Here is a 26519-nt window from a genome sequence, read left to right on the forward strand (position 1 = left end):
CTTTTGGGGCTAAAGGCTTTGGGATTTTAGCACGAAGGTATTTAGTTATTCAGATTCACCCTGGCCCAGTCCTTACAGTTGCTAGAGGTCAGAGGAGAATGGGCTGACTGAGGGCGTTTTGGGGGTGGAGCAATGAAGGGAGGGGTTTGTTTGTTTGGGTTGATTTCCAATATCAAGTGCTCAACGATGATTCTCAGAAATCGCTTACTGCACCTTTAATGTCCCGAACTTGCTATGAAAACACAAATATGACAAGCAAGACATGATTTAAAGCAACTTTATTTGTACACAACTTTGTTCTGCAAAATAAGTAATCAAATAACCCTTAACTAACTCAATTGACTGAAAAAAAGCATTTAAAAATAAATTCAAAATAGCATTGTCTCAGATACTGAAACATTTTCTTGTTCTCATCTCTTCAGTGCTCTGCGAGGATCCCGTCCATTAGTTATGGTGGCAATGGGTTTTGGGCCCTGACCTCTACCTGGTACTGAAGAAGCAGTGCCACTCTTCCAATGGTTGCGGTTCAAATGACGCCCACCTTTACCAAAGGACGTCTCTCGGGGGACAGGTGAAAACACAGCAGAGCCGTTGGCTGGGAGGGGCAGAGAGAAAGGTACAGATTTCAGCTTATTCTGACCAAGAATCACATATTTATACAGAGAGAGCCATCTGACTGACATGTTAAATAAGCAACCACAGCTTGTTTTGTTTCTATCCATTTAATTGTTAAAGGTACACTATGCAACTTTTTTTAGTTATAAATTTACAACATTTATATAATGAGCAAGTACATCATGAATCCATCTTCCAAAACATGTTTTTGTCTTATCCCGAATCGCTATGGTACACCTATTCTAAGTGTTTATATTCAGACTATTTGAGACCGACTGGGAACCAAAAGTTAGTGTACCTTTAAGGGAACAAATGAAAATAAGAAATATGATTCCAGCTTGATTTTGAGCTATTTTAGCTTATTTTAAATAATTTTAAAGGCCCCAATATTCTTCAAGAGAAATCAAAGAATGAAAAGGTGTGATGTCATTTCGAAACAAATTTTCGAAACTTGTTCGAAATGATTTTTGTATCAAGTTTGTTTCTAAAGTTTGAAACAGCTCGCGAAATCAATCTTTTTGGAAAAGTTCAGTACGACTGGTAAACCCATTCAAACTACCATTGTTCCATGCCGAGTACATAATATTTAGGTGTAGATCTGAGGCTCCGCCTTCTTTGACGTGGAATTCTGGAACGTGGAAGACGTGATGTGAGACGTGGAAGACGTGATGAATTAAATATGATTATTTTCAACAAATACTGCCTTTGTCAAACAATCGTTCAAGGTTCTAAAGTGTCAACCTGCGGGTACAGCTGGTCCGGGATTCGGTATACTAGGAGCGCTGCCATAAGCTTCTGTTTTAACCTGTTAAGAGAGAAAACAGACACTTATTCTGTGCTCATCTGACTGTTCATGCCCTCTGAGCTGTATTTTTGCACTCACTTGGGTGTTGTTTATTTGGTTGATTTTAGCCAGAACCTCTGGGTTGGGCTCACTGAAATTTGGCACCTCCGAGAATATCATACAGAACCTTTGATAGATGCAAGAAGGTACTTATTGCAATCATCATTGTTTCAGAGAACTTAAGTTCAATAAAAGTGTGAAGACCCACTCTCCGATCTTCTGGAGGTCCCCTGTTCTCCCAATATACAGTGTAAGACATCCTTTGAACAGAGATGCGTATCTGAAATCAAATGTGATTTTCTTTAACACGATGAAAATGAACAAACCAAATCTTTCTAAGAGGCTTTATTAAGATTCGAAGCATTACTATTATTATTAACAGCCTAATAAACTTTACTCCCACCCTCGATTGAGTCGGATGATGTCACCGGTTTGTATCAAGCTGCCCACCTCGTCCCACACTGATATGGTGATACTTCCGGTCCTGTCAGCTACTTTACATGAACGCACTTCGTGTCCGTCCTTTGTCTTAGACACTCGACCTGGTATATTTTGTTAAAGAAGCACAAACAAGGAACACACTGAAATGTAAGGCAATTGGCGAAGGCAAATTAGCTTTCCAACTAATTTTCATGATTTTTTTTTTTTTTTTCAGTTTCTTTTAAAAAATATGTAATCTTTTCTTCCCTATTGTGATGTAGGGTAGGTTATATCCGAGTGAAACGAAAGGAAAAAGGGGTCAGGACTTGATTTTGTCCATTGAGAACTGATTGGATCGTTGTGGTTTGCTATTGCAGTGATCTCATGTGAGTGACAGGTTGTCCCGCCCTCGCGCCAGTAAAAACTTCATCAGAAAAGAAAAGAGATGTCACTGCAAGAAGGAGGGGAAGTTATTTTGATCAAAGATTACGAGGGCACATGAATTAAAAACATAACGTTCACGGATGAATCATTTGTAATTGTGCAGTATTCTAGCCTGGGAAAACCCAGACAACTTCCGGCAAATTTAGATTTGCTCTGAAAGTTAGTCTGGCAAAGAGCTCATTCAAGCTCATTTCCAATCCGCCGAAATCGAGGCACCAATCAGAAACGTTGGGGCGGGCTTTACACGATGACGACAGCGCTGGGATTTTGAAGCAGATTTTGTAGCCTACATTACAAAGATGGATGCCGCCGTCGATCATCACTCGTTTGAATCAGCTATCAGCTGTTTTAAGCGATTTGAACCTTTCCCTTTTGTTAAACATCGAGCAAAGAACAACACTCGGAGATGTTTCTGCCTCTCTGCATCATCTCCTTCATCGCTCTGATTGGTTTTAGGTCTATCCGCGACGTCCGTTGGTGACGCCCCTCTGGAAATTATTTGTCTATGACGCTTTGCCAAATAGGCTTTATGCACAGCTTCACTACTTCCTGAACTTCAGCCAGCCCTTTGTTTCCTGTCTGTCATTATTGGACAAACTGATTAATCCAGGTGTGCCTGATTATTGTTACTGAGGCCAGGCACACCTGGATTAATCAGTTTGTCCAATAATGACAGACAGGAAACAAAGGGCTGGCTGAAGTTCAGGAAGTAACTGAGAATGGTCTGGTTTTAACCAGGCTAGCAGGATTCCATTAAAAAATAAGAATGTCAAATTTGGTTTCATGGTGACTTTAAACAACACTGAAATTCATTAATTTAAACACAACTCTGTAACTGTGCCTGAAATAGCTCACCCCTTCACACATTTCATAAATTCATACCTACTAATCCCAATAGTGCATGCAGCTGAGTGGACAATATCAGCAAGGAGTGAGCTAATTCGATGCTGATGTAGGCCTATTCTCTGTGATTTTCTGAGTCGAGAACATTACGGGTTGATTCAGTCCAATTCGTGAACGATTTTATCAGTGGCGGTTCTAGCCCATTTCAACTGGGGGGGCCAAGCTGGGGCCAGTTGTACTGTTAGAGGGGCCAGTTACATTTAGACCTTATTGTTGTCATATCATTTTCTGCACTGCTGCAGGCATTAACAGGCAAAATACCGTGTTTATAATCATTCAACAATGTATTTGCATTTCCATTATATTTTTACATTTGCATTACATATTCAGTATTAGTCACAGTAACTGTAATAGACATGATGTCCTTTTTTCTCTTCATTTTGAGAACTATAGAGCAAAAGCAATGGGGACCAAGAAGCTTATTAATTCATTTACTGAAAATAACTGACTTGATATGTCTAACCGTTTACACTTTACAGGGTTCCTGCACACTTTTTAAAGTCAAATTTAAGGCTTTTTAAGACCTAAAGAAATCAAAATTAATACCGTAGGGGTGTGCAATATTGACAAAAATATATTTCAATATTTTCAACATTTTGTTAATAATTAGATAATATTTTACTGATTGTGTTTTTGTGCTGGTGCCATGGCTGGTTTAGGCCTGTTGTTGACAGCTGAATCACGAAGATATTAATATTTTTCATATTCTATGCAGTAGTCAGTTCACAGCAGTGACAGAAATACATTTTTTAATTAAGAGGCAATATTTGCCGCCTTAAATTGATTTCCAGGGGCATTTTCACCTATATATGGACATTTTTTCTAAACTTATTTAGAGTTATGCATCACCTTTTATGTCAAATACTAACATTCAAATTATACAGTAATTATACTTATTTATACAATAATACTTAATTATGCAATAATTATACAGTACCACTGTTACCAGTCAAATTAATTAATTCAATCAAAATCCATCTTTGCAGTGCAGAGGTGACACAGAAGTGGCATTAATATATTTACACTCCATTTACAATTGCATAAATAAAGCTATGAGATTTTTTTTAAATCAATATTTAAAAATAAAATTATTTCTAATTTTAACGTTTTAATTAAAGGATACTTTAAATATGAAACTAAAACCGCCAGTAGGCGGCGGCAAGTCCCTGTAAGAGGGATTCATTCATTCAAACGAATTGTTCAAACGGCTGATTTATTCGGGAAAGCAGCAAGTGATTCGTTAAAAACGCGGATTTCAGTCAATAAATCATCGCTGTGTTGCATTGAGACTCACTACTACGGTTTCATTATGAAATTCTAGTCGGCGAAATAAAGGGAAAACAAACAATATTGACAATATTGTGTCTAAAAAGTAACTCCCAATGTTAACTTATTGTTAATTTAACTGTTGTATAACATAAATATCACAGTTGCAATTGTGCACGGGAAAACGGCACTCTTGCTGATGTGATATTCTAATATAAGAACATAATATGATATAAATATAAGACAAAAACTAATTTGGGGACATAGCCTACCTATGAACTGCACACAGCAGTGAAAGGACGATAGACAAATGCTATGTCAGCTCACAGTGCCTCGTACATAGTTAAAACAATGATTACAATATCATAATAGACAATACACATCGCACACGCCATACGCACATAAAGAATGAACTTACAACTGAACTGACATTTACCAACTTTCTTCTTCTCTCCTCTCTCGCGTGCAGGAGACAGGCGTTATTCTGCCGCGATTCCCGCGAATGTGATGCGAATTGTCACGTGAAAATGCAAATCCACAAAGATAGAAAAAAAAAAAATAATACGCATACGATAGCAAAAAACAGTTTTGTAAAAATTATTTCAAACTCCACATTTAGGGGGGCCACAAGGGGGGCCAAGCTTTTTGTCACAGGGGCCCCCCTGGCCCCCCCTCTAGAACCGCCACTGGATTTTATTCAGAACGCCATTGTGACTCAGCTCAAACGACTCACAGAAAAGATCCAACTCAAAAGATTCGTTCACGGATTCACTACTGAAAACAATGTTGACTAATATATCTTTTTATAGAAGTCAGCATGGACTTCAAGAATTGTAAGACATTATACTAATCTTATTTGAATTTATAGGCTACATCAAACTGTGTGTGAGCACAGAAACATTTAAAAAATGAGGACAGCAGCAACGCAATCGTAGCCTACAGGCCGCGTTTGGTCGTTAAAAAGCAAACGTTTCCCACTTAAATATGACTTACCAGTTTCCAGGACGATGAAAACCAAATTAATATTTTTTAATCCAGGTTTAAGGTCTTTAATCAGACACACACTTTCGTTCAACGGGTTTGCCATTATAAAACAAGGGGGGGAAAGCTAAAGGAAATCCAATTCAGTCAAACTGCCAGCCACCTTGGATCACCTAACGTTAAGATGACTGATGCCAGGTATTTATATAAGCTACCTGAATGAGATCAGATTTTAACGAATGTTGCACATAACATCCCCCTTTAAAACTGCATAAGAACAATTCAGCCTTATTAACAAGTTAACTAAGGAAGGAAAGGGGAAAAAAAGTGCTAAATTGTTTACGTTAATTTTCCTGTAAGAACGCAAATGATTAAACATGTTCACAAATCAGTTTATTCGTGCGTTTTGTGTGATTTGAAATTGTTTGAAAAGTAGCACGGAATCAAGTTCTCGTGGAATAAAAACTAAATATCGTCACGAACAGGATTCGAACCTGTGCGGGGAAACCCCATTGGATTTCGAGTCCAACGCCTTAACCTCTCGGCCACCGTGACTGTGTATAGTGTATAAGTGAAAAACGGCTATCTACTAAAGGTATCATACCGTGACTTTATTGAGCAGGTTAAGCTTTTTTATTTGACTGAATTAATAAATAGATCATGTAAACGGTGCTTTTTTATCTTATAATAATATAGTGATATATAAGCATTCATTTCGCTTGTTTCGTTTTCTGCTGTTTTAATTGAGTCATCATAACGCCAGATGGCGCTAGTGCACAAGGAGTTTTTCAAGTGTCATAGAGGGCGCGTTTTCAATTTGAGCACTCTTCACGTTGAAACGAAAGGAATTACAAAATTGTACATAAGCCAGGCCTTGACATACAATTAGTTCATATGAATGTTCATATGAATGTTCAGGAACAGATAGTTCAAATGCCATACAGTACAGCTCTGACAAGAAAGGTATAAATCAACAATTCACTTGTTACCATGGCACTGCAGGTAAGAATATTTTTTTATTACTGATATCTTTGTAACCCCACATACACTGCCTGGCCAAAAAACTAAAAAGCAAATGCTTAAGAGTCTATCATTAGAATATTATTGATTATTATGTTTCTAGCATATTATATGTTTGGCAACAGTTCTTCTAACCCTAATTGATGGAGTGTGTAGGATACGCAACATATAAACATAATAATCACTGTAATAATCACTTGGCCAGCCAATCCTACTTCAATATGGCCTATTACGCATCTAATATGAATGTGTAGCCTAATGTTTAAGGTATTCAAAGTCTAGGTTTAAGTCTGTTTCTGTCATACGGATTAGGCTACTAAAGGAATAAAACAGGACTTTGAAAGCATAGGCTACTAAAGATTCAACGGGACAAGATAGACACGAAAACGCATGTTTCAAAGTTTTTATTTATTTGCATTATAAGAACAATTTGAGCAGAGCGTGAAACAACGTGGTAAACAGGTGTTACAGAAACAAGTTCTCTGCTGTAACTGAGCCATTCTCTTTGGCGTGAATCATAATGTTTCTAAAATATAACCAAGACAACATATAGCTCTCGTATATATTATGAAGTCATTGATGCAATTAACATCTTAAAGAATATGCAAATACAGATTAGGGATTACAAGAATCAGAAAAAATTAGTTAAAATCTGTTATGTTTTAAAGAAGTAAAACCTCATCCCTTTTCATCTGAAAGAGACATCACCCGAAGCAAAGATACACACTTTTATGTTTTTGTTCAGCACTGGAATACTGAAATGAAAATATGCTGGAAATAAACACACAAAAAAATCCCACTTGCTCTGACTTATAATAAAAACATATGAGAACCAAACTCTATTCTCATTCTCACAATATCAACAATATCAAACCAGACTTGATTGGTCAGTGCTGCTCCTCATGCTTTTCTTTATCCGCTGACAGCACTATTTTATTTATGGATTTGTATAATAGCGAGTGGTGATGTGTGCACAAATATCAGTTAACTGCATTTATTCCAAAGTGATGAGGGGGATTTTTGAATTTGCCCTTGTGTTATTCAGTTCTCACATTTTGAAACTTCAGTACATCAATCCAAACAGACTTTCACTTTTCATACTTTTGCAGTTCTCCACCACTTTCCACACTTCTCTGGCTTATTTGCATGCATCGTCTCCTTCATCACTTTCAGACGTATGCCTGTAATCTAGACTGGCTTCACAGCGCCTGTTTCTCAGCCAGCACAATGCCAACGGGATCTTGAGAAATGGTCTCTGAAAAGAGCCGTACATCAAAAGCAGGAATGCTTTCTGAATAAAGGTCTGAGACATGTGTGGAGCTAAGGGAAGACCAGGATCCCCCATGTAAGCTGCATTCCAGATTTGAAGTGTGTGTGAGCATGGCGTGTGATCATTAAGGACAGAAAAAAGTTATCTAAATGTTTATTAGTCACTACGAAACAGAAATCTAGATATCAGAAATTATTTGTAGTTTAGTTTAGGACAATACACTAGCTTTCTCACATCTTTTGGTCTCTATGTTTATGGGTTCACAGTACACTTAAAATTTAATATTGAGTACACTTTTTTTGATAAATACAGGGATAGAACATGGCAGTATATTTGTGCTGTTTAATCTCTAAAACAAAACTATGGGAGCTTGTTTCCGCTACAGAATCAAATGATTTAAAAGATAATTGCGACTTTTTATCTAGCAATTCTGACTTTTTTTCACAGAATTGCGAGATATAAACTCGCAATTGTGTGTTATAAAGTCAGAATTGCGACTTAATATGCAATTCTGACTTTATAACTCGCAATTGCGAGTGTATATCACGCAATCCTGAGAAAAAAAGGTCAGAAGTGCAAGATGTAAACTCAAAATTGTGAGAAAAAAAGGCAGATTTAAAAAGTAAAATGACTGTTTTTATGTTTTATTCTGTGGTGCAAACAAGCTTCCATACAAAACCTAATTGGACCAAGGTTGAAAATTATCTTGGTTGCATGAAGTCAATATCACTTTCAGCTGTGCACAGGCTGTTCCAGAAGAAATGAATTGTGGGATTGTGGGATGAAAACCAGGCTATGGTCAATACGTGTCCATCGAATAGATGGACTGCACTTGGCGTCCGTTGACTCCTTTGGCTGTAAGCGATTTGTTTTCCTTCGCCAACTTTCTCAGCTGACAGGTAGTCACCAGAGGAAGACAGAATGTTCAGTAATACCAGCTGGAGTGGGTTTCTCACAAGCGTAAGTTTTGTAACAGAGTTTTGGATAAGACGAACTGATATGACTGCTTTCACATTCACTTCTGCTAAAAGACTAGGGACTAACAACAGCGATATGGGATTTTTAAGCAAATGTCATATAGTTCATGAATTTTGCCTTTGAATGGACTGTATTGTAAGTCTGTTTTCTGCAAGGACAGGCCAGATGTCTGGGTTCTTGATGGGGATGGCTGGCACTGATAAGGGAGAGAGTGTTTTCTCAGCTTAGGAGGGTGTCCTAGGGCTGGAATGGAGGGTCAGGACATTAGGATGCTTGTCCTACAGCAACACCCTCTGCTAGAGGGCTGTCTTCACTCTGCACTCTTTCCTTTCCCTTTTCTTCCTCTCCTTCCTCTTCATCCTCTTCCTGTAAAGCACTGTGGGACACCACTATCTTGGAGGCGTCCTGGGGCAGGGTCGCAGAGAGAGCATACTCCTCACTTACATCTTCTGTGATCGACAGCTCAACCTCAGCTGTGCCATTCAGGATGCTGGGCACCTCATCTTTCTCCATTGCCTCCACAGCTGCCTTTACTTCCTCCTGTCCTGGTGCAAGATGGGAGTGAACCTCTTTGAAGGACAGGTCTTCAGTTGGGCTCTCAATAGGGGCCAGTTCGATGGAGGCAATAGCACTTGGCGAGCTCTCTGGTTGAGCTGAGTCCTCAGTCTCCGGTTCCCCTTCCCCACTGCGGTTCTTCTTGATGTTGAAGGTTAGAGGAGAGACCTTGAAAGAGGTGTTCTTTGCACTAGGGCTCTTCTGGTGGTTCGGTGTCAGACTTTTCTTGATTTTATCACGCTTCTCTTGGGACACAATCTTGTTCATCTTCTTCTCAATGTTCTGCCTGGAGAAAGCCTTCTTCAGGCTGTCCACTTTCTTCAGACTGGAACGCTTGATCTTCTCAGCTCGAGATTTTTCAACTCTGGTTTCAGCTTCGAGATCCAAAACCCTCAAAATGTCATCCTCATCCTCTTCTGGTCCCTGCTCCTCATCCGAGGAGAGAGCGATGGTCTGAAGGCCCTCCTCTTGAGAACGGTTGGTATCAATGGCCGGGGTTTCCTCTTCCAGTTCAGGTAACGGTGCAGGTTCATTCACAAAGACACTTGAAGGGATTTCATTTTCCTCCTGCACAAAAAAAAAGAAGAAAAAAAAAGAATAAATTATACAGTTCTGCCCATTTACAGCGTTATTTTCACACCACATATGATTGCTCTTAATACACAGTTCTGCCAAGTTTAATGCTATAAAAAGTTTTGATTGCTAAAGCCATATTATTGTAATACGGTTTCCCCACAGAGGAATCCAAGTCAGTGCCGAATTAGCTGCCTGCAAGATTTGTATTTGGTTCCTTGGCAACATGACTCTAAGAATGCTTATGATACAGCTGTCATGTGTTCAATAGTTTCTACATAACATCATTCTCTATTAATGCCTTTAAGAAAGTCTTAAGATAATCAATCTTAAGACTTAATTTTAGGTCTTCTTTTTAATCAGGATTTTAGACCAGGGTAAAAAGCTTTATGGTAAAGTCTGTAGCTTAGTAGCAAATTAAATTAATCTGACAAATGAATTCAAATAAACATAAAACTCCGAAAATCTGTGTATTGGCCAGATCAAAATCACTGTGAAAAAAACTCTTCTTAAAATGTACAACAGGACAGCCTTTCCGGACAAACAATTCCAGGGGTTTGTCTGTGGCTTTACAGCAGCCATTATGAAGGGGTTTGAAACAGTTGAACACACTTTTTGCTCTTAAAAGTATATTGCCAAAGAAATGTTCTTCATCAACACACCGTGACCTTTTATCACAGTTTCAAGAATTTGTCTTTTAAGCTCATTCTGCTCAGCTTGTAATATGAAGTACTATATGGAGTGTTGATGTGTAGTGTGGATATACATTCCTTTAAATAACACAAGGGGACAAGAACATTTGGTGTGAAAAACATTGTGTACTACAAACCCTCTTTTCCCTGCTGGAGACAATCATAAAGGCTGAAGAATAGCGAGACGATTGGGAAGGAAGGCCAGGCATGACCCTACACAGCTCTTATCAGAGTTTCCACTGAGTTTTGGAGGACAGCCAGTACAGAAAGAGAGCGAGAGTTGGGCAATTGGAAAGAGAGAGAGAGAGAGAACAGAAAGCAGGGAAGTCTGGTGTAGAGCTTTTGGAAGGGAGTATAGGATGAGAGTCAGGAAGCATTTGGGGTGGAGTGCAGCAATGGGGACACCTGGACAGAAGCCCTGTTTGCCCCCCACCCATCAGAATGTTCCATGGCATGTCAGAAATTCGAAGGAGAGCCTGAGAGCCTCGCTCTCTTAGCGATAAGACTCTAAATTCTGATACGGATGAGGTCACGTCGTCACACAGGAAACCTCCCAGTTAATCAATTTAACTGCACTGTTTTCGTTCAGTCTGAAATGTAAGCACACACAAATGTGCTGCATTTGTACAAATGTACTGTGAATGCAGATATCTCCTGTTTTTGGGCATACAGTACATGTACAGTACATGCTTTAAAGGGTCATGAAACAGTAAACTACATTTTTTAACAAGATTTTAACAGAAGGATGTGTTGCACATCATAGAAGAGAATGTTACCATCGACTAGTTTTAAATGTAGGAGATAACTGTTTCATTGGAAGCTGTTTGAATCAGACGCTGTTGTTGTGTTTTCAGTCTGCCCTCTTCCCCCTCCACTCTCAGCATACCACACCCACTTTTGGTGCATTTTTCAAAACTGTGGTGAGAACTAACAGGTGCTAAAACGGTGTTTCATTTACCCTTTAAAGGGTAGTTTATGCTGGAATCAGGTGTGTGCCTTTTTCCTATGTAAACATACTAGACTGCTGCTTATTTCTCAGTAGAAATGGCATAAGTTAATTGACATTTATTTAAATGATCAGTATGTCTCTCATTTGCTCCATCAGGCTCTATTTTATTCTTTCTGTGAACCCCCAAACCACACAGAAGTGAGGTATCATGCAGCAAAGGATATATCTAAACTCTCTTGAAAAGGCGAAGAGATGAAGGAATCTTAAGTTGACAGAATGTTACGCAAACATTGAATTCGAACCTGCCTTGATTCCTCTTATCTGTTTATACTGCCTGCATAGAGCCTTAATGTTCACATCTGCTTTTCTAACATGATAGAAAGGTTGTGTTGCCCTCTGAACCCCCTGTTGTAACTCTGGCCTCTGAAGCTCTCTGTGTGTGAGGGAATGCGAGTATGGCCTGTCAAAGTAGAGGGAGAGATTTGACCTAACAGAAGAGAACTAACAAGAAGGATACATAATGACTGACGGTAATCCCTGTGGATATATGCAACATGCTAAATCAGGGGTGAAATACCGCTTTTGGGATTTAGTAGATCTGTCCACCCACGAAAGAGCTTTACTTTGGAAGGCAAATATGGATCAAAGGTATTGGTATGATATTGCTGGCACAGTTTGAGAATGAATTTGGCGGAGTCCCTGCGATTTTTAAAATGGAATTTCCATGTTCCATCAGTCTCTCCTTGGAGTTACCACAGCAATTAGTAAACTTGGATTCTTGGAGTTAAAAACATAGTAGAAAACAGTGTGACATAACATTGGCTGAAATCTTATATGTGAAAGCAAAGGGTTGGATGTTTTGCATTGATTTTTCCTGACAGTTTCTTTGTTAAAGTATTAGTCTATTTCTGTTGTGATAGGGCTGTAAGAGGTGGTTTTCGGTGAGGAGTAGCTAGTTTTAGGAGTAACTAGTAGCATGTGTTTAAAAATAAGCATCAAGAAAAAGTTGAAGAGATGCCAAATGATAAGATTTTGTGAATCAGAAAGAAGAATCACAAGGGAAATTAAATGCTTCACTTTAGAATTTTAGAAGGGGAACTTGTGAACAAAATGAGCTGTAAAAAATAAAAGAACAGATATACTGTACACAGTCTTGTATAACAGTAATAATGCCTGTGATATTTGGCATGCAATATTTTCTTTTAAGCTCCAACCGATCATGAATTAGATAATAATGAATGCAATTTATTTATAGCACCAAGTTAAAATTGTAACCACAATAAACATGTTTTCTTCCTTCAGGGTCATACTTACAAATATTAGTATTACACTGTATCATTTTTACTCAAACTATGAGCTTTTACTACATTAAGAAACCTGAAAACTAGGATCATTAGAATTGTGGCATTGTGAAAGTTATTGTGAACATTGTTATAATAGAATTCTTTTGAATTTAAACGTACATAAAGGCAGCACAACAAGCAATATAATATCCTATAATTCATTAATAAAATATCTTTAGATAAATTAGATAGAATTAGATCAAATATCTTTAAAATACAATAATGAGACTGAGACTGTTTTGCGTAATCATTTCATGGTTCATTTCATGTCCAATGAAATATGTCACTGGATGCAAAACATCTTTATTGAAATATTTTCCCTTTTTTTTTTTTTTTTTTACTAATATAGAGATTGACCCTTCAAGTCCAAGTCTTTTTTAGTAAAGCTTAGATTTTATTGCACAATTTACTCAAAACTCTGAGAAGTCAATGCTGTGTATTGAGTTTCTGTGCTTTCAACATTGCTCTTTGTTTGTATTTGCATGTTTTCAAGTACTGTCCTCAAGACTCTAAGTGGCAATCCGTATAGCTCAAATTGCTAATTTGGGAAAGAAAATGGACTGAGCCACTGGACTAGCCTGTGTGGCAAGAAGAGTGTCTATCAACAGCCACTAAACTTTGTAGTCTTAACTGTAGATGGTCTCTGAGAATGAGAGTAGAGTGTTGACATTTTGATATGTGTCTGAGAGCAGCTTGCGTAATTGTGCTGTTTTATGTGGACAGTTTCTCTTGACTTAACCAGGTTGACCAGGTTCAGGCTTGTCTCCGGAACCACTGTATTTGAAATCACTTTAGATGAACTGCTTATGCTGATGGCAAAAACACAAACAAAGTAACAAACGCCCCTCAAATTAAGTATTAAATACTATAGAGCTGTTATAAACATGTTAAAAAATCCCTCCTTATGGCCTCCAGAGACACAAGTTCCTGTTGTTTTCTCAGTGGGGAACCAAACAGTTCATTCCATGCATTCTGCCTTGTAGGTATGAGATCTGGAAATGACTTGTAAATGACTACAGCCTCCTCTACATCTACATTCTGGTTGTCATATTCTGGTTGTGTTTTAGGATTCTCTAAAAAAATGTTGTCACTAAAGAGCATGATTACCTCATGCTGCGCAGCCTGTCAAATGATACTCTAGGTTTGATTTATTTTCGTACTAAACCGGTTCCTCTCGCCTTGGGCAATGTAGGCGCTTATGATAGCTGAGTTGATATATGTTTTCTCATATATGCACAATAATATAAGGGGATCTCACAAGGGGTACATTTCTGTTACAGTTTATGGTTATTAAAGGAATCAATTTTTAGAGAGCATGTTTTGGTAAACATTGTGAGCATGAGTCATTGCATACAATGCATGCTTTGTGCCTGTTCTCTTTGTGCAAGAATAGACTGGGTTTTATTTGATGTTTATTTGACAAGATGTGGTTCTAATAGACGCATAAATGCCTGCATTACTCTTTGCCTGCTATTACTCAAGTTTCTCGCAGATAGTTCAAACCATAAATGTAAACTACATTAACTCATCCTCATGTTGTTCCAAGCAACAAAAAGCTTTAAAAGACTATCTTGCCCTTTCTTTTCAATATAAGTATCAACCACTTTTTACGGTACTTTTATACTTGAAAACTCATGAATTAGGCTAACTTATTCAAAATGTCCTTTTTTAATTTCTGTAATGATCCCAGACTATGTTCCCCTGGTTTTGTGTGGACTTTTATGTTATTTCCTGTTCTGTACATGTTTTGTAGTCCTTTGTAGTTTTTCTTGTTGATTAGTTATTTTATTGTCCCATAGGTGTGTCTTGTTTGCCAATGTGTATTTAAACCCCAGTGTTTCTTGTGTTCCTTGTTGAGTCTTGTCCTTACATGGATGTTTTGTTGGGGTGCTCATTCTGTTTTCCTGGTTTTCTAGTTCCCATGTTTGTTTTGTTATTTATATACTGTTTATCAAAGTACTTATGGGACTCAAGCTCCGGTGGCGGTGGAGCCTGGCCCACCATGGGTCCCAGCGTTTCTCAGCCCTCAAGTCCAGTGTGACTGGTGACTGGTAAGTTGGTAACTGGGAACTGGGGCGGATTGGGGAATCAGCACCCCAACAAAACATCCATGTAAGGACAAGACTCGACAAGGAACATAAGAAACACACGGGGTAATAGGCAAACAAGACACACCTGGGAACAATCAAATAACTAATCAACAAGAAAAACTACAAAGGACTACAAAACATGTACAGAACAGGAAACAACATAAAAGTCCACACAAGACCAGGGGAAGACAGGCTGGGATTCTGCAAAAGAAAGTCTTACAGGTTTGAACAACATGAGGGTAAATAAATGACAATCAATGATCAATTTAAACCAAACTTTTTAATCCAAAAGCCTAGGCTCTGTCCCTCCATAGACAGCTACACAACTACCACTTTGACGTTTCAAAAAGTTCATAAAGAGATCGTAAAACTAATCCATATGAATTTGAAGTTTAGTCCAAAATCATCTAAAGAGACTGAGTCATCTGAGTTTTTTGTCAGTTTTATATGATGAAAAATTTGAATTTAGGCTTTTATTCACATAAAATTCATCAACTCACACATCAGGGCTGCGTTCAGCGCCGACAAAACGTTGCAGAACGTTTTTTAAACAGAAACGGTGATGCGTTGAACGCACTGTTGTGATGACGCAAGAGTTGCAACTACGGCAGCTGAGAAGGCTTTTTGTGTTCTTTGTGAAGAATTTTCGGAGCCTGGTGAAGTCGGTATAAATATGTTTAATACTACAAAATATGCCCGATGTTACAGTTACTGCACTTGCCGCCCAGAACACAAGAGAACAACTCAATCGAGTGAAGGGATTTGTGGAAACTGAAATGGAAGCACATCTTACCTAATAAAGACTAAAACACATCTATTTAGCCTCACATTCTTGTTGTTCATAATGTTTTATTAAAACCCTGTATTTTCTTTCTCATTTTTAGGAAAAGCACTTTACATGCATTGTTTATTTCTATACCAAATGTCACACACTTGCAATGAAGCTAAAAATATAAACAACTACATCATTATGTTGATATCCTATATTTTTACAATAATACTTACGACAAACATGTCTTCTGATATCCTTAGTTGTTGCGTATCGAACACATTTGGAAATTACTTCCATTGTGCGAGTTCTCTTTAATACCGTGTGCTTTATATACATGTTGCTGCTGATTGGACTGCAGTTCTGACACGCCCACCAAACAAGAGAAAACGCATCTCAAACCCCGTTGCACACCGGTGCACGCCGTTTCCAGGAAACATGACGTTCAACCCTGAAACCGTAGCAAAACGTTGCGCACCTTTGTGATCTTGAACATGCCCCAGTTGTGGTAAACGGAAGCTCAAACATGTTCACTTGAACCAATGAGGTTCATTCACGTTTGAGCTTCCGCAAGAACCAATGATGTTTGTTCTTGCACGTCAAGCAGGTTCGGTAGAGCTTCTGTTTATGTTTACTGATCAATGTTTATATTTCTGTTATATATATATGTAATGTATATATATGTATATGTGTTTCTATATCTGTTCATAATATAAAGTGATCGAGTCTTCAGAAAATTTGGACTAAACCGCTCGATTTATATGGATTAGTTTTACGATCTCTGAAGAACAGCTGAGCAAATTAAACTTTTTAAAGCGTCAAAGTGGTAGTTATGTGGACTGTCAATAGAGAGACAGAAAGCTCTCAGATTTCATCAAAAAGATCTTCATTTGTTGTTCTGAAGATGAACGAAAGTCTTATTGGTTTGGAATGACATGTGGGTGAGTAATTAAAGACAGAATTTTCATTTTTGTTTCAATTTGTTTGTTGACAAATAGGAATAACCACTTTCATACTGTTTATGAATTCCTTTACAAGCTAAAATGTATTAGTTTATAAAGTAAATAAAAAAAAAATGACTTGTTTTTTAAATTACTTGACTATATCAGGCCCTGTCTACACGGACACGGGTATTTTAATAACCGTGACTTTTTTTACGCGGTTCGGCCGTTCGTCCACACGAAAACGCACTGAAACCGAACATTTTTGAAAACCCCTGCCAGGGTGAGGATTTTCAGAAACGCCGGTTACAGTGTTGTCGTGTAGACAGTGAAACCCTTTCTTATACTGTCTATGGTGAAACCGGGGGTGCTTCTCAATATCCCTCCTCGTCTCCTCGCTCCTCCGTCCTCCATCCTATAACCCGGAAACCAATCGAGCTCAGCCATCTTGAAGGACATCTCAATTCTCTAATTGCACCGCGAGGAGGCGAGGATCGAGGAGTGAAGAGGCTTCCAGAGGAGCTATGAGCGAGGATACACAGGTGTACCCTTTGCGGAAGAGTTTTATCGACTAAACATGACGCACGTATCAATTCTCCTCCCCCTTCACATCTGTCACAATCATTTGAATTTATACTTTACTTTTGTAGTTTACATAAACCACACAACTCACATATTTCAACAAGGTAGCTTGCTTTATTATTATTTATTATGAATTTCTTAAATAAACAAACTTTAACAACATAAGGGCAGAACCTTTGAGCACTGCTGATGACGCAGTGAAGTGACGCTCGAGTGATCAAGTATTCCAATGTATAAAAAAACTTTCCTTCGATTCCTCCGTCCTCATTTTTTTCCCTTGCAGCCTTCCCTCGCGTCCTACAGGGGGTGGAGCTGAGACGCGAGGAAAGGAAACGAGGATGCACAAATAAGAAATGAGAAGCACCCCGGGGGTTTTGCCTTGCGACGTCAGAGTGTGGGCCGTTATCCGCTGTGTTTGACGTCAGATTTGCGCTTCTGATTGGCCAACGTGGCTTTACGGTTAAGGTTTATATCGCCGCCTGCTGGCGTGGCATCATGCTCTTGACCGCGCTTGATAGCGTGTTTTTGCGTTTTCATGTAGACGGAGACCAAGCATGTGTGGACGGGATTTTTAAAAAAAAAACGCTGTAGGAAAAACTCTGGTTATAAAAATACCCGTGTCCGTGTGGACAAGGCCTTAGTTTTGACAAGTGTATATCCACAGATATACACCTCTTCGTACCATGCTCTGTTCTCTCATTGCTGTCAGCTTTATCAGAGACGCTATCCAGTTGTTTTCCCAATAATTCACTTTACATTCTAAACACACTTGACATACGTGTCACCTTGTGGCCTACTTATGAAGGATTGGGGGGTAAATATTTGCTCAGGGGTGGGGTGTGGAGAGTAAAGAGAGAGAGATGTAAGTGGCTGTGTTTGAAGGAGTTGTATATGGTGGAGAATTATTTTCAAGCTCATGCTATTTTTTTTTTTTTTATCGTTAGCGATGCATTGGGATCTCCAGCCCCTGTAATTCTCTGAATTTTTTTAATGCTTGCATTTCCCTTCCTGCTGCCCATTAACAACCAGGAAGCAGCTGTTTAACCTCATAAGCTCGCCTGTGTTCTCTGCTTTTGTGTCACACCAAAGGCAGACCTGTAACCCTATACATTCTCTATCTCTTTCAAAAATACACAGTGATTTTTGCAACACACTGAAAGGGAGGGAGAGAAAAATGGGTACATTTTTGTGTGGAGTGTTTAGTAGTACTAAAACTATTTTAAAACAACGTTTTTTTGTAGCGTGACCATAGTTCAACTGTTTCCATTAACCAAGTAACAAGACATTTTTCCAAGCTTTTTTCTGCACGGAATAAAAATCAAAAAAGGTAAATGTGACTCTCTATCTCACAATTCTGACTTTTTTCCTCGCAATTGTGAGTTTATATCTCAATTCTTTTTACTTCTCAGAACTTGCAATATATATAAACCATAAATAAAACAGTGAGTTTCAATTACCTTTTTTTAATTCTATGGCAGAAACAAGCTTCCATTAGTATCATGATGACAAAGTCTCACATTACTGTTTTTTTTTTCTCTCTGTTTCAGACACCATTGGTAAGTCATTCTAGCTTAGTTTGTTTGTATGCTTCATTTCAATGAAGTGGTGAAAAAAGATCATCACAAAGAATTTTGGTAACACTTTAGAATACGGTTCCTTCGTTAATGAATAACTACACAGGAACAAATGAGTAACACAATATTAACAATCTAGTAACTACTAATAACTAACAAGAAATTCTGATTAACAAATTAATAAGTAACAGCGCACAGATGAAAGTGGTAGTTCACTATTAACTAATCAATAACTACTTTTTTTTAATGCTTCCCAGAGAACCACTGTAAGAATCATGATAACTAACTAGTAATGACTCAAGTGTTACTACATACTTCTAAAGGAATGACTAATTATTTGGATCCGTATTCTAAAGTGAAGATCATGGTAACTAACTAGTAATTACTCAAGTGTTACTACATACTTCTAAAGGAATGACTAATTATTTGGATCCGTATTCTAAAGTGAAGATCATGGTAACTAACTAGTAATTACTCAAGTGTTACTACATACTTCTAAAGGAATTACTAATTCTTTTAAGCTTTTGAGGTTTTTGGTGAAGTTTTAGATAGTAATTCCCATAGAAGTATGTAGTAACACTTGAGTAATTACTAGTTAGTTACCATGATCTTCACTTTAGAATATGGATCCAAATAATTAGTCATTCCTTTAGAAGTATGTAGTAACACTTGAGTCATTGCTAGTTAGTTATCATGATTATTACATGAAAAGCCAATCCTAAAGTGTAGAATCTTCTAATCCTTCACAAGATATTTGCACACACGTATGAGGTAGGAGACATTAATAAAATCTTCTCTTTTTTTTTGCGAGGTATAGGTTAAATAATAAAATCACTGTATATGATATTTGGATGGCCGATATGTTCTCAATATCGATAATCGATAATGTTACTCAATATGTTCCAGCCGTCACCGTCACTCTGGCCAATTTTCTGGCATTCCTTTGGACTGGCATTGAATCACTACAGGACAAGTAAGGTCCCGACAACTGCATTTAAAAAGCCATTTCTTTAAAATTATTCAGTTGATAAATAGTTCTCTAGGAGAGAGCATAGGCTAATTATTTCCCAAATCATAAGTCTGCTATGCTATTACATATTGATAAACCTTGTGTATTTGTTTACAGCAGTTATTAATGTTAATGTAGTACTAGTCATTTGTCCTGAATAGTTATTGATTAGTTTTGCATGAACTATTAATCTTCTTCAGTGGTTCTCTGGGAAGCATAAAAAAAATAGTAGTTATCAATTAGTTAATAGTGAACTACCACTTTCATCTGTGCGCTGTTACTTACTAATTCGTTAATCAGAATTCCTTGTTAGTTATTAGTAGTTACTAGATTGTTAATATTGTGTTACTCATTTGTTCCTGTGTAGTTATTCGTTAACGAAGGAACCGTATTCTAAAGTGTTACCAGAATTTTCCCTACAACTCTAGGATCTCTACACCTCAACTGGTCACTCTACAACATTTCCTCAAGTCTAATATGATAATTGTATAATTTAAAATATATTCACCCTTTTAAAGCTAGGTAGGTAATTTTCGTTTGTAGCTTTTGGTATACTGTAGCTAACGGCTTTTTCTAAAGGTTGGCTTGACTGTAGTTGAACTATACATTGTGTAACTTCTACTGTAGCTTGTTTAGCTATAGGTTCAACACTATTTGTGTTCACAAGAAATGTACTGTGTGTGTATGTTTTTGAGTGTGTAAGAAGTCAGGCGGAATAAAATAGTTGGAGCAGGATGGGGTGGGAGAGCTGAGCGGAGAAAAAAAATCAGCCCTGGAAAAACTTCATTCAACAATGGCCATGTTTACATGCACACCAACATTCTGATTATTGTCAGGAATCAGAGTAAGGAATTACATGGATTAAGGTGTTTACATGACATGAGCAACCCTCTTAAAACTGAACTATTATAATTATTCAAAGAGAAATTTTGTTTTGTCACTTTGATCTGAGTGTGAGAAATTTGATGAAACCCTATGCCTGTGTATTTAAAACATCTACTGCAATTGTGGTTATGAGCATAATCACATTAACAATAATTGTATTCTGTTTTTATTAGTTTCATGAAACCACTTCCACTTATGTGGTAGTTTTAGTTTTAACTCTAACTATGCTAGTTTAAGAATGATTTTTTTATATCCACTTCTTACATGGCTCTCTAACTTGATTCGGATTCATCAATCGCTGCATTCAATTTTCTTTCACATAATAACATAATTTCAGGATTTCATGTCCTTTATTCATTCATTCATTCATTAAGTAGCTGCTGTAAGTGGAATAATGTGCCTGCAGTCATAAAATCATTATTGCAAAATAAACCCGAACAGGGTGATCAGGAGTCCTGATGTGATTTATTACTTAACCTCTATTCTGAAAGAAGTGGTTGATGTAAGATCAGTGTGAAAGGGCATGGTTTTATTGCAGTTTTCTTTGTAAATGATGTGTAGTCTGTCTGCTGTTTCTGGGCGGTTTGCCCCAGCATATAGCATATTGTCCACAGGAGTTCCCATGGCATTGTGAGTGTGTATGGTCTTCCCTCTGTGCTGGCATTGCTCCCTGTCACGGGACACACACAATAACAGCTTTTGTCTCTTCAGTGTGTATGTGTATGTGTGTGTGTGTGTGTATTTAGATAGGACCAAAGAGCCAGAACTCTGTCAGTATTCATAACAGTAGTGCAAAAGGATGTCTGTTTTTTGTAGATAATTACAGTGTATGTCCAGCTCAGGAAGGCCCTGTGAGTGTTAAAACTGAAATTTCTGTCAGACACTGAGAATACACTGTATCACTTGCCTTCACCTGCTTCAATAATTTAATATTTAGCATATGACGCTATCACAGGTGTGCTTTTGTGTGTGTGTGTGTGTGTGTGTGTGTGTGTGTGTGTGTGTGTGTGTTTATTGTGTGTCTATCTTGTTCAGTGCATAAATGTTCAGTATGCTTGTAAGTTACTCAATTTTGATTTGGTTGTCAAATACAGATTTACATGATTTGTTTGCATTTCAGTTGATTTCATTGTGGCTGTAGAGAAAAGGGAGTGAGAACCTGCAGGCAGTGTATTAGACAGCTGTCAGATAACTACAAAACATGTAGCGTATATGTACTGTGTAAAAGCTAAACTGAGAAGTTTTTTACAACATGTGTACAACATGTTCATTCTCTCCCATGCGTTTAATACAATAGTTATGGCTGGGTAATTTATTTATTCATTTATTTTTTCATCACAAATACAATGCTATTCACAAGTAACTGTCATGAGTCTTTTTAGTGAATCAAAAACATACAGTGTGACCAGTGTAGCCTGATTCCTGAAACAACTGATTCTTATAAGCCGTCTTTTAATGAATTAGTTTTAGAATTTAGAATTAGAAGCCTGTATTGATAACCCACCCCTAATAGTTGTTGCTAGTCTCATGTGCAAAAACATGTTCAGTCCCTTTCATGTAACTCATTTCACATGCTCATTCAGTATTTAAACCTGTACAGTGAAATGGACCCTGAGGCCACGTTTCCATTAAGGGAGTAAATATTTGCTTGGCTGTTCTTAAATTCTGTTACATTCCGATAGGATTCAATTGAATTATTTTGGTTGTTTAATTATTTTCAACAATATCACAATGAATTGATATATTTACAGCCCTTATTTCTATCCTTTCAAAGGAACAATTTAGCTTAACAAATGCACTGTCCGTTAAAGTCTGTGAATGACTCTGTTTACCTCCGGCTCAGTAAGGTCAGAATTACAGTACATTCTGCAACAGTGATTGGTGACCGCAACAGTCACACATTCCATATTTGGAAAATAGATAATGCTTTTTATCTGCTAACGTTTTGATGTTTTGTTGCGGAGGAATGGAGTGTTAATGTCACTCTGTTGTGTCCTCAAAAAAAACAAAAAACACGGCCATTACCACTGCTCTCAGCCCTACTCGAGGCATTAGGACTTGGTTAATTAGCAGTTTATTGCTGGTTCTAAGTTCTTAGCTAAGGTGGCCTACCTGTTTTTTTGTTCTAGTGAATTTGTAGCTCTAACATGCAGTTCCATATAGTTTGCTTGTTGCCATATAGTGAGAGACGAGATGTGAGTTTTTGTAATTTGCACATACATTCAAAATATCTCTGAGCAAGCATGTTGTAAATCTTTATCTGCAATGAAGCCCTTTTCTCATCTAGTCTAATTTTCATATCGCCCCAGTGCACCACTGGAAACTGTAACAGTAAGCTAAGTTTGGAGAGAGATAATGCCTTTTTGATGGACAATGGGAAACAAACACTATTGTCTCCTTTCTTTCTGCCTACAGGCCTTCTTGCACTGACACTTTTCTCCCCCTCCCCCTCTCTCTCCTCTTTCTGGAGAGGCACAGATAGCCTTATTAGGTGATAGTGAAGGGCTAGTTGTAAAAATATTCCATCTTGCACTTTCCTACTCTAAATTTGGCTTTCAGTATGATAAAATTGAAGCATTATGCACTGATAGTTATGAGATGTTGTGCAGCTATAACACAACCCATATGTTAAGTTTTGAGAAACACAGGGACAATTAATTAAATGTGTTCATTGAAAGTTGCATCATGCTAAAAAATTGCAAATGGAATGATGTTTGATTATAGCAGACTTTACAAGCTCTGACCTTTCTCTTTATTGGCTGTGGTGACCAATGTCTTGATACATGTCTCATGGAGCTCTAATCGATTGTTGTTATTGGCCTATTTATATCATTGGGCGAGTAGGAGAGACTTGCTCCTCCTCTGGAATGCGAGTATTTGAGCCAGAGTTTCTTCTTATGCAAGAACAGCGTTCTCTCTTGCGCATGCAGTCCGCCTAAGGGGGAGCCAAGCACCCCTTATCCCAAAGCAGCAGGGGAAGATAAAAGTGAAAAACACAGGCAAGAGAGGGTGTGGTGAACACCTGAATGTAGTTATGGAGATGAAGAAATAAAACTGAGAATCTGTTGACTTGACTCTGTGTTGAAACCACAGAAATGTCTGCCTTCACCCAAAAGTCTTTTTCAGTTTTTGTGAAGCTTGTTTGGTAGTATATAAATGTGAAACATTTGGCAGAAGTGACTTGAAAAGTTTCTTTGATTCTCCTGCTGAAGTTGTGTCTGTTTATTCGGCTGAGGATAGTTTACTGGTCAGATCCTATCATTCCTCAGAAATAAACTTAGGCTACCCCAAGGGACAGCGGAAGGGGGTTTAATGAAGGAACATTAAATAAGACAAGGACTGTTAAGGAATGTTTGTGTCTGTCGAGCATGTCTGATGGAAATGTAAAAGCACACACTTTCTTCCCATGTCCTCCACTGTCCCACCCATCCTAACTATAATACAAGACAGATCAGGAGTATACAAGAACCCCATGGCTGGATTAAACACATTCCCTTAGACCAGACATGTCTGAACTGCTTGGCAAATGCTTAGAAAATGAAGTTGCGAGCCTGAAATAATTTAGACAAAGAAGAAAATCTCAACTGTCTTACTCTCCAATTAGATTTCCCTGCAAATAAACAACGTAGTTGGCATAGCAACACACACAACATTTTTGTCTAGCTTTAACAAACAGCACTCTGTCTGTGACGGCAACTGTAGAAACTGTTCTCAGACAGAGTGCTCTCACTGTTTAAAGTAGAGTGTAATAGTTTTCACACTTTCATCAAAGGCAATTTACCATCCCATCTTTTTAAACACTCTCTCCGCACAGAGATGGAATGTTGACTTTCTGAAAATGTGTTTCGCTAGGCTCCCTCTCATTCTTTACATCATGCACTTCTGCAGTAACCACACAGTTGGGAAGAGAGAGGGGAAAATGGAAGGCCTCTCTCGGCACTCTCTGACTTTGGAATCACTGAGTCATTCGGTTGATTGCAGGTCTTGCAGTAAACAGCAGCTAGGCAGTGTAGCATAGCACATTTCAGCACGGGTCTTCTGACAACAGGATACACATTACGCTGCACTGTAGCTGATCTCTGGACACACCTTCTATTCAAGGCTATTGTGCTTTAAATAATAGCTTTTGGCTAAGCTTCAAAACTAGGCTCCCCTATTGACTCTCTCTCTCTCTCTCTCTCTCTCTCTCTCTCTCTCTCTCTCTCTCTCTCTCTCTCTCTCTCCTCTCTCTCTCGAGCTTTCTAGCTCTCTCTTAGTTTGGAGCCCCAGTTGCTATCCCCCCCCTGAAATATAGGTCATAATATGAGTCAAGTACAGAATTTGCAAGGACTTACAAGGAGTTCCACTTGCAGGTGTTCTAACATCCACAAATAAAATAGTTTTGACTAGGTTTAACCATCCCAGAAGCACTTAACAGTTTCGGTAGTGTCGTCTAAGCTTTTGACCCCAAAGCATTAGCCAATCTATTCCACCCCACCTCATACTGACCTTAAGTGACATCACACCCTCTCACGCATTGCTTTCATTTTTACACTCTGAACTATGACCCTTTTCTCCTGCTTTAGAAATGGTACCACCCTGAGGGAGGCACGTGTTAATAAACTAAGATCTGTTAATCAACTATGAGGTAATTTAGTCAAATGACATTTAGATTCATTAGATTCTACTCAGCTGTGTAAGACCGTAATATCGCTGATTGTTAACAGAGTTGGAGACAGTTGAACTTGGTTCAGTGAACGCCGACATGCAACAAAGAACCCTCACACAATGCAATCATTCAGTGTCCTCACCTGAGCATATCAAATACCCCACCACCAACTGCCCCCAACACACACACACACACACACACACACACGCGCACACTGTACATTTACCTGAAAGATGAGCACTTTGAAGTTGTTCCTCTTGATCAGGGTAGCGTGGTTGGCCTCCAATTTCTTCACTTGGACGGCCTGCTTATCCATCTTGTCCTTGACCTCTTTCATGTGGACGCTGACCTTGCGGCTCTTCTCCAGGAGTTTGCTGACCGTGTTTGAGGTGGAAGTGTGACTCTTGGAGAGCTTGGTCATATCATTCTGGATGCCCCTCACTGCCCCTTCCATCTCGACCTGTCTCATCTCCATCTTGTGCTGGTTCTCTTGCACTGTGTCCAGCATGTTCACCAGCTTATCTAGAAGTGTCAGGACAGTGATGGCATTCACTTGGCCTGTGGGTGAAGCTCCATCTCCAGGTAGAGTGCCTGTGGTGCCCCCAGCCAGAGCCCCAGGGCTACTAGGTTCTCCGCTAGAGGCGTAGATAGCGCCAGTGCCCAGCTGGGAGAGGCTATGGGTGGGTGAAGACTGAGTAGGGCTGGGGCTTGGCACCACCAGCTCCTGGTTCTCATGGGTGCCGATCATGCTGCTCCGCTCTGCTTGCACTGAATCTTCTCCCATTCTGAGGCTGTTCTTGGTCTCGACTGATAACTTCACTCAGGAAAATTGTCTCGTTCTTTACCTTTTCCTTTAAGCGAGCTGGTCTTGCTGTACCGGGTTCCCCTTCCAGTTGATTTTAGTGCCTCCACGTTCTTAAAGCTTTAATTTCTGTTTACAGGATTGGGAATAACTTTTCAGCTTCCAGGTTCAATGTTCCCACCCCTTTTTGAAGATAACCACACTCTTACTCTAGTCTCTCTCTTTCTCTCTCTCTCTCTCTGTCTCTCCCTCCCTCTCTGGTGCGATTGAAAGAGCTGCGTAGAGGCTTCCCCACAGCTTAAAAAGGCCATCCACACCCTATGGGGGCGTAGCTAGGTTTCCATGGCATCTAGCCCGGCCCATTGG

The 26519-nt window shown here is 38.6% G+C and overlaps 2 protein-coding genes and 1 non-coding gene across 3 annotated transcripts; all 3 read right to left on the reverse strand.

Annotated features, from left to right (window-relative positions):
• Positions 1-287: 287 nt before the first annotated feature.
• On the reverse strand, positions 288-5583 carry nabp1b (nucleic acid binding protein 1b). Its single transcript, XM_056266936.1, has 6 exons — positions 5486-5583; positions 1863-2001; positions 1668-1739; positions 1499-1586; positions 1357-1420; positions 288-595 (listed from the first exon to the last, which is right to left on the reverse strand). Exons 1-6 carry the CDS (start codon positions 5577-5579, stop codon positions 411-413), a joined length of 642 nt encoding a protein of 213 aa, XP_056122911.1. The 5' UTR covers positions 5580-5583; the 3' UTR covers positions 288-410.
• A 363-nt stretch (positions 5584-5946) lies between these two features.
• Positions 5947-6028, reverse strand: trnas-cga (transfer RNA serine (anticodon CGA)). The gene has a single exon. It is a non-coding gene; the product is annotated as a tRNA-Ser (tRNA).
• A 2794-nt stretch (positions 6029-8822) lies between these two features.
• cavin2b (caveolae associated protein 2b) lies at positions 8823-26193 on the reverse strand. Its single transcript, XM_056266840.1, has 2 exons — positions 25578-26193; positions 8823-9863 (listed from the first exon to the last, which is right to left on the reverse strand). Exons 1-2 carry the CDS (start codon positions 26133-26135, stop codon positions 9006-9008), a joined length of 1416 nt encoding a protein of 471 aa, XP_056122815.1. The 5' UTR covers positions 26136-26193; the 3' UTR covers positions 8823-9005.
• Positions 26194-26519: the final 326 nt, after the last annotated feature.

The sequence above is a fragment of the Rhinichthys klamathensis genome, unplaced genomic scaffold (genome assembly GCF_029890125.1).
Source record: "Rhinichthys klamathensis goyatoka isolate OS25496 unplaced genomic scaffold, OSU_Roscu_1.1 h1tg000254l_1, whole genome shotgun sequence".
NCBI lineage: Eukaryota > Metazoa > Chordata > Actinopteri > Cypriniformes > Leuciscidae > Rhinichthys > Rhinichthys klamathensis.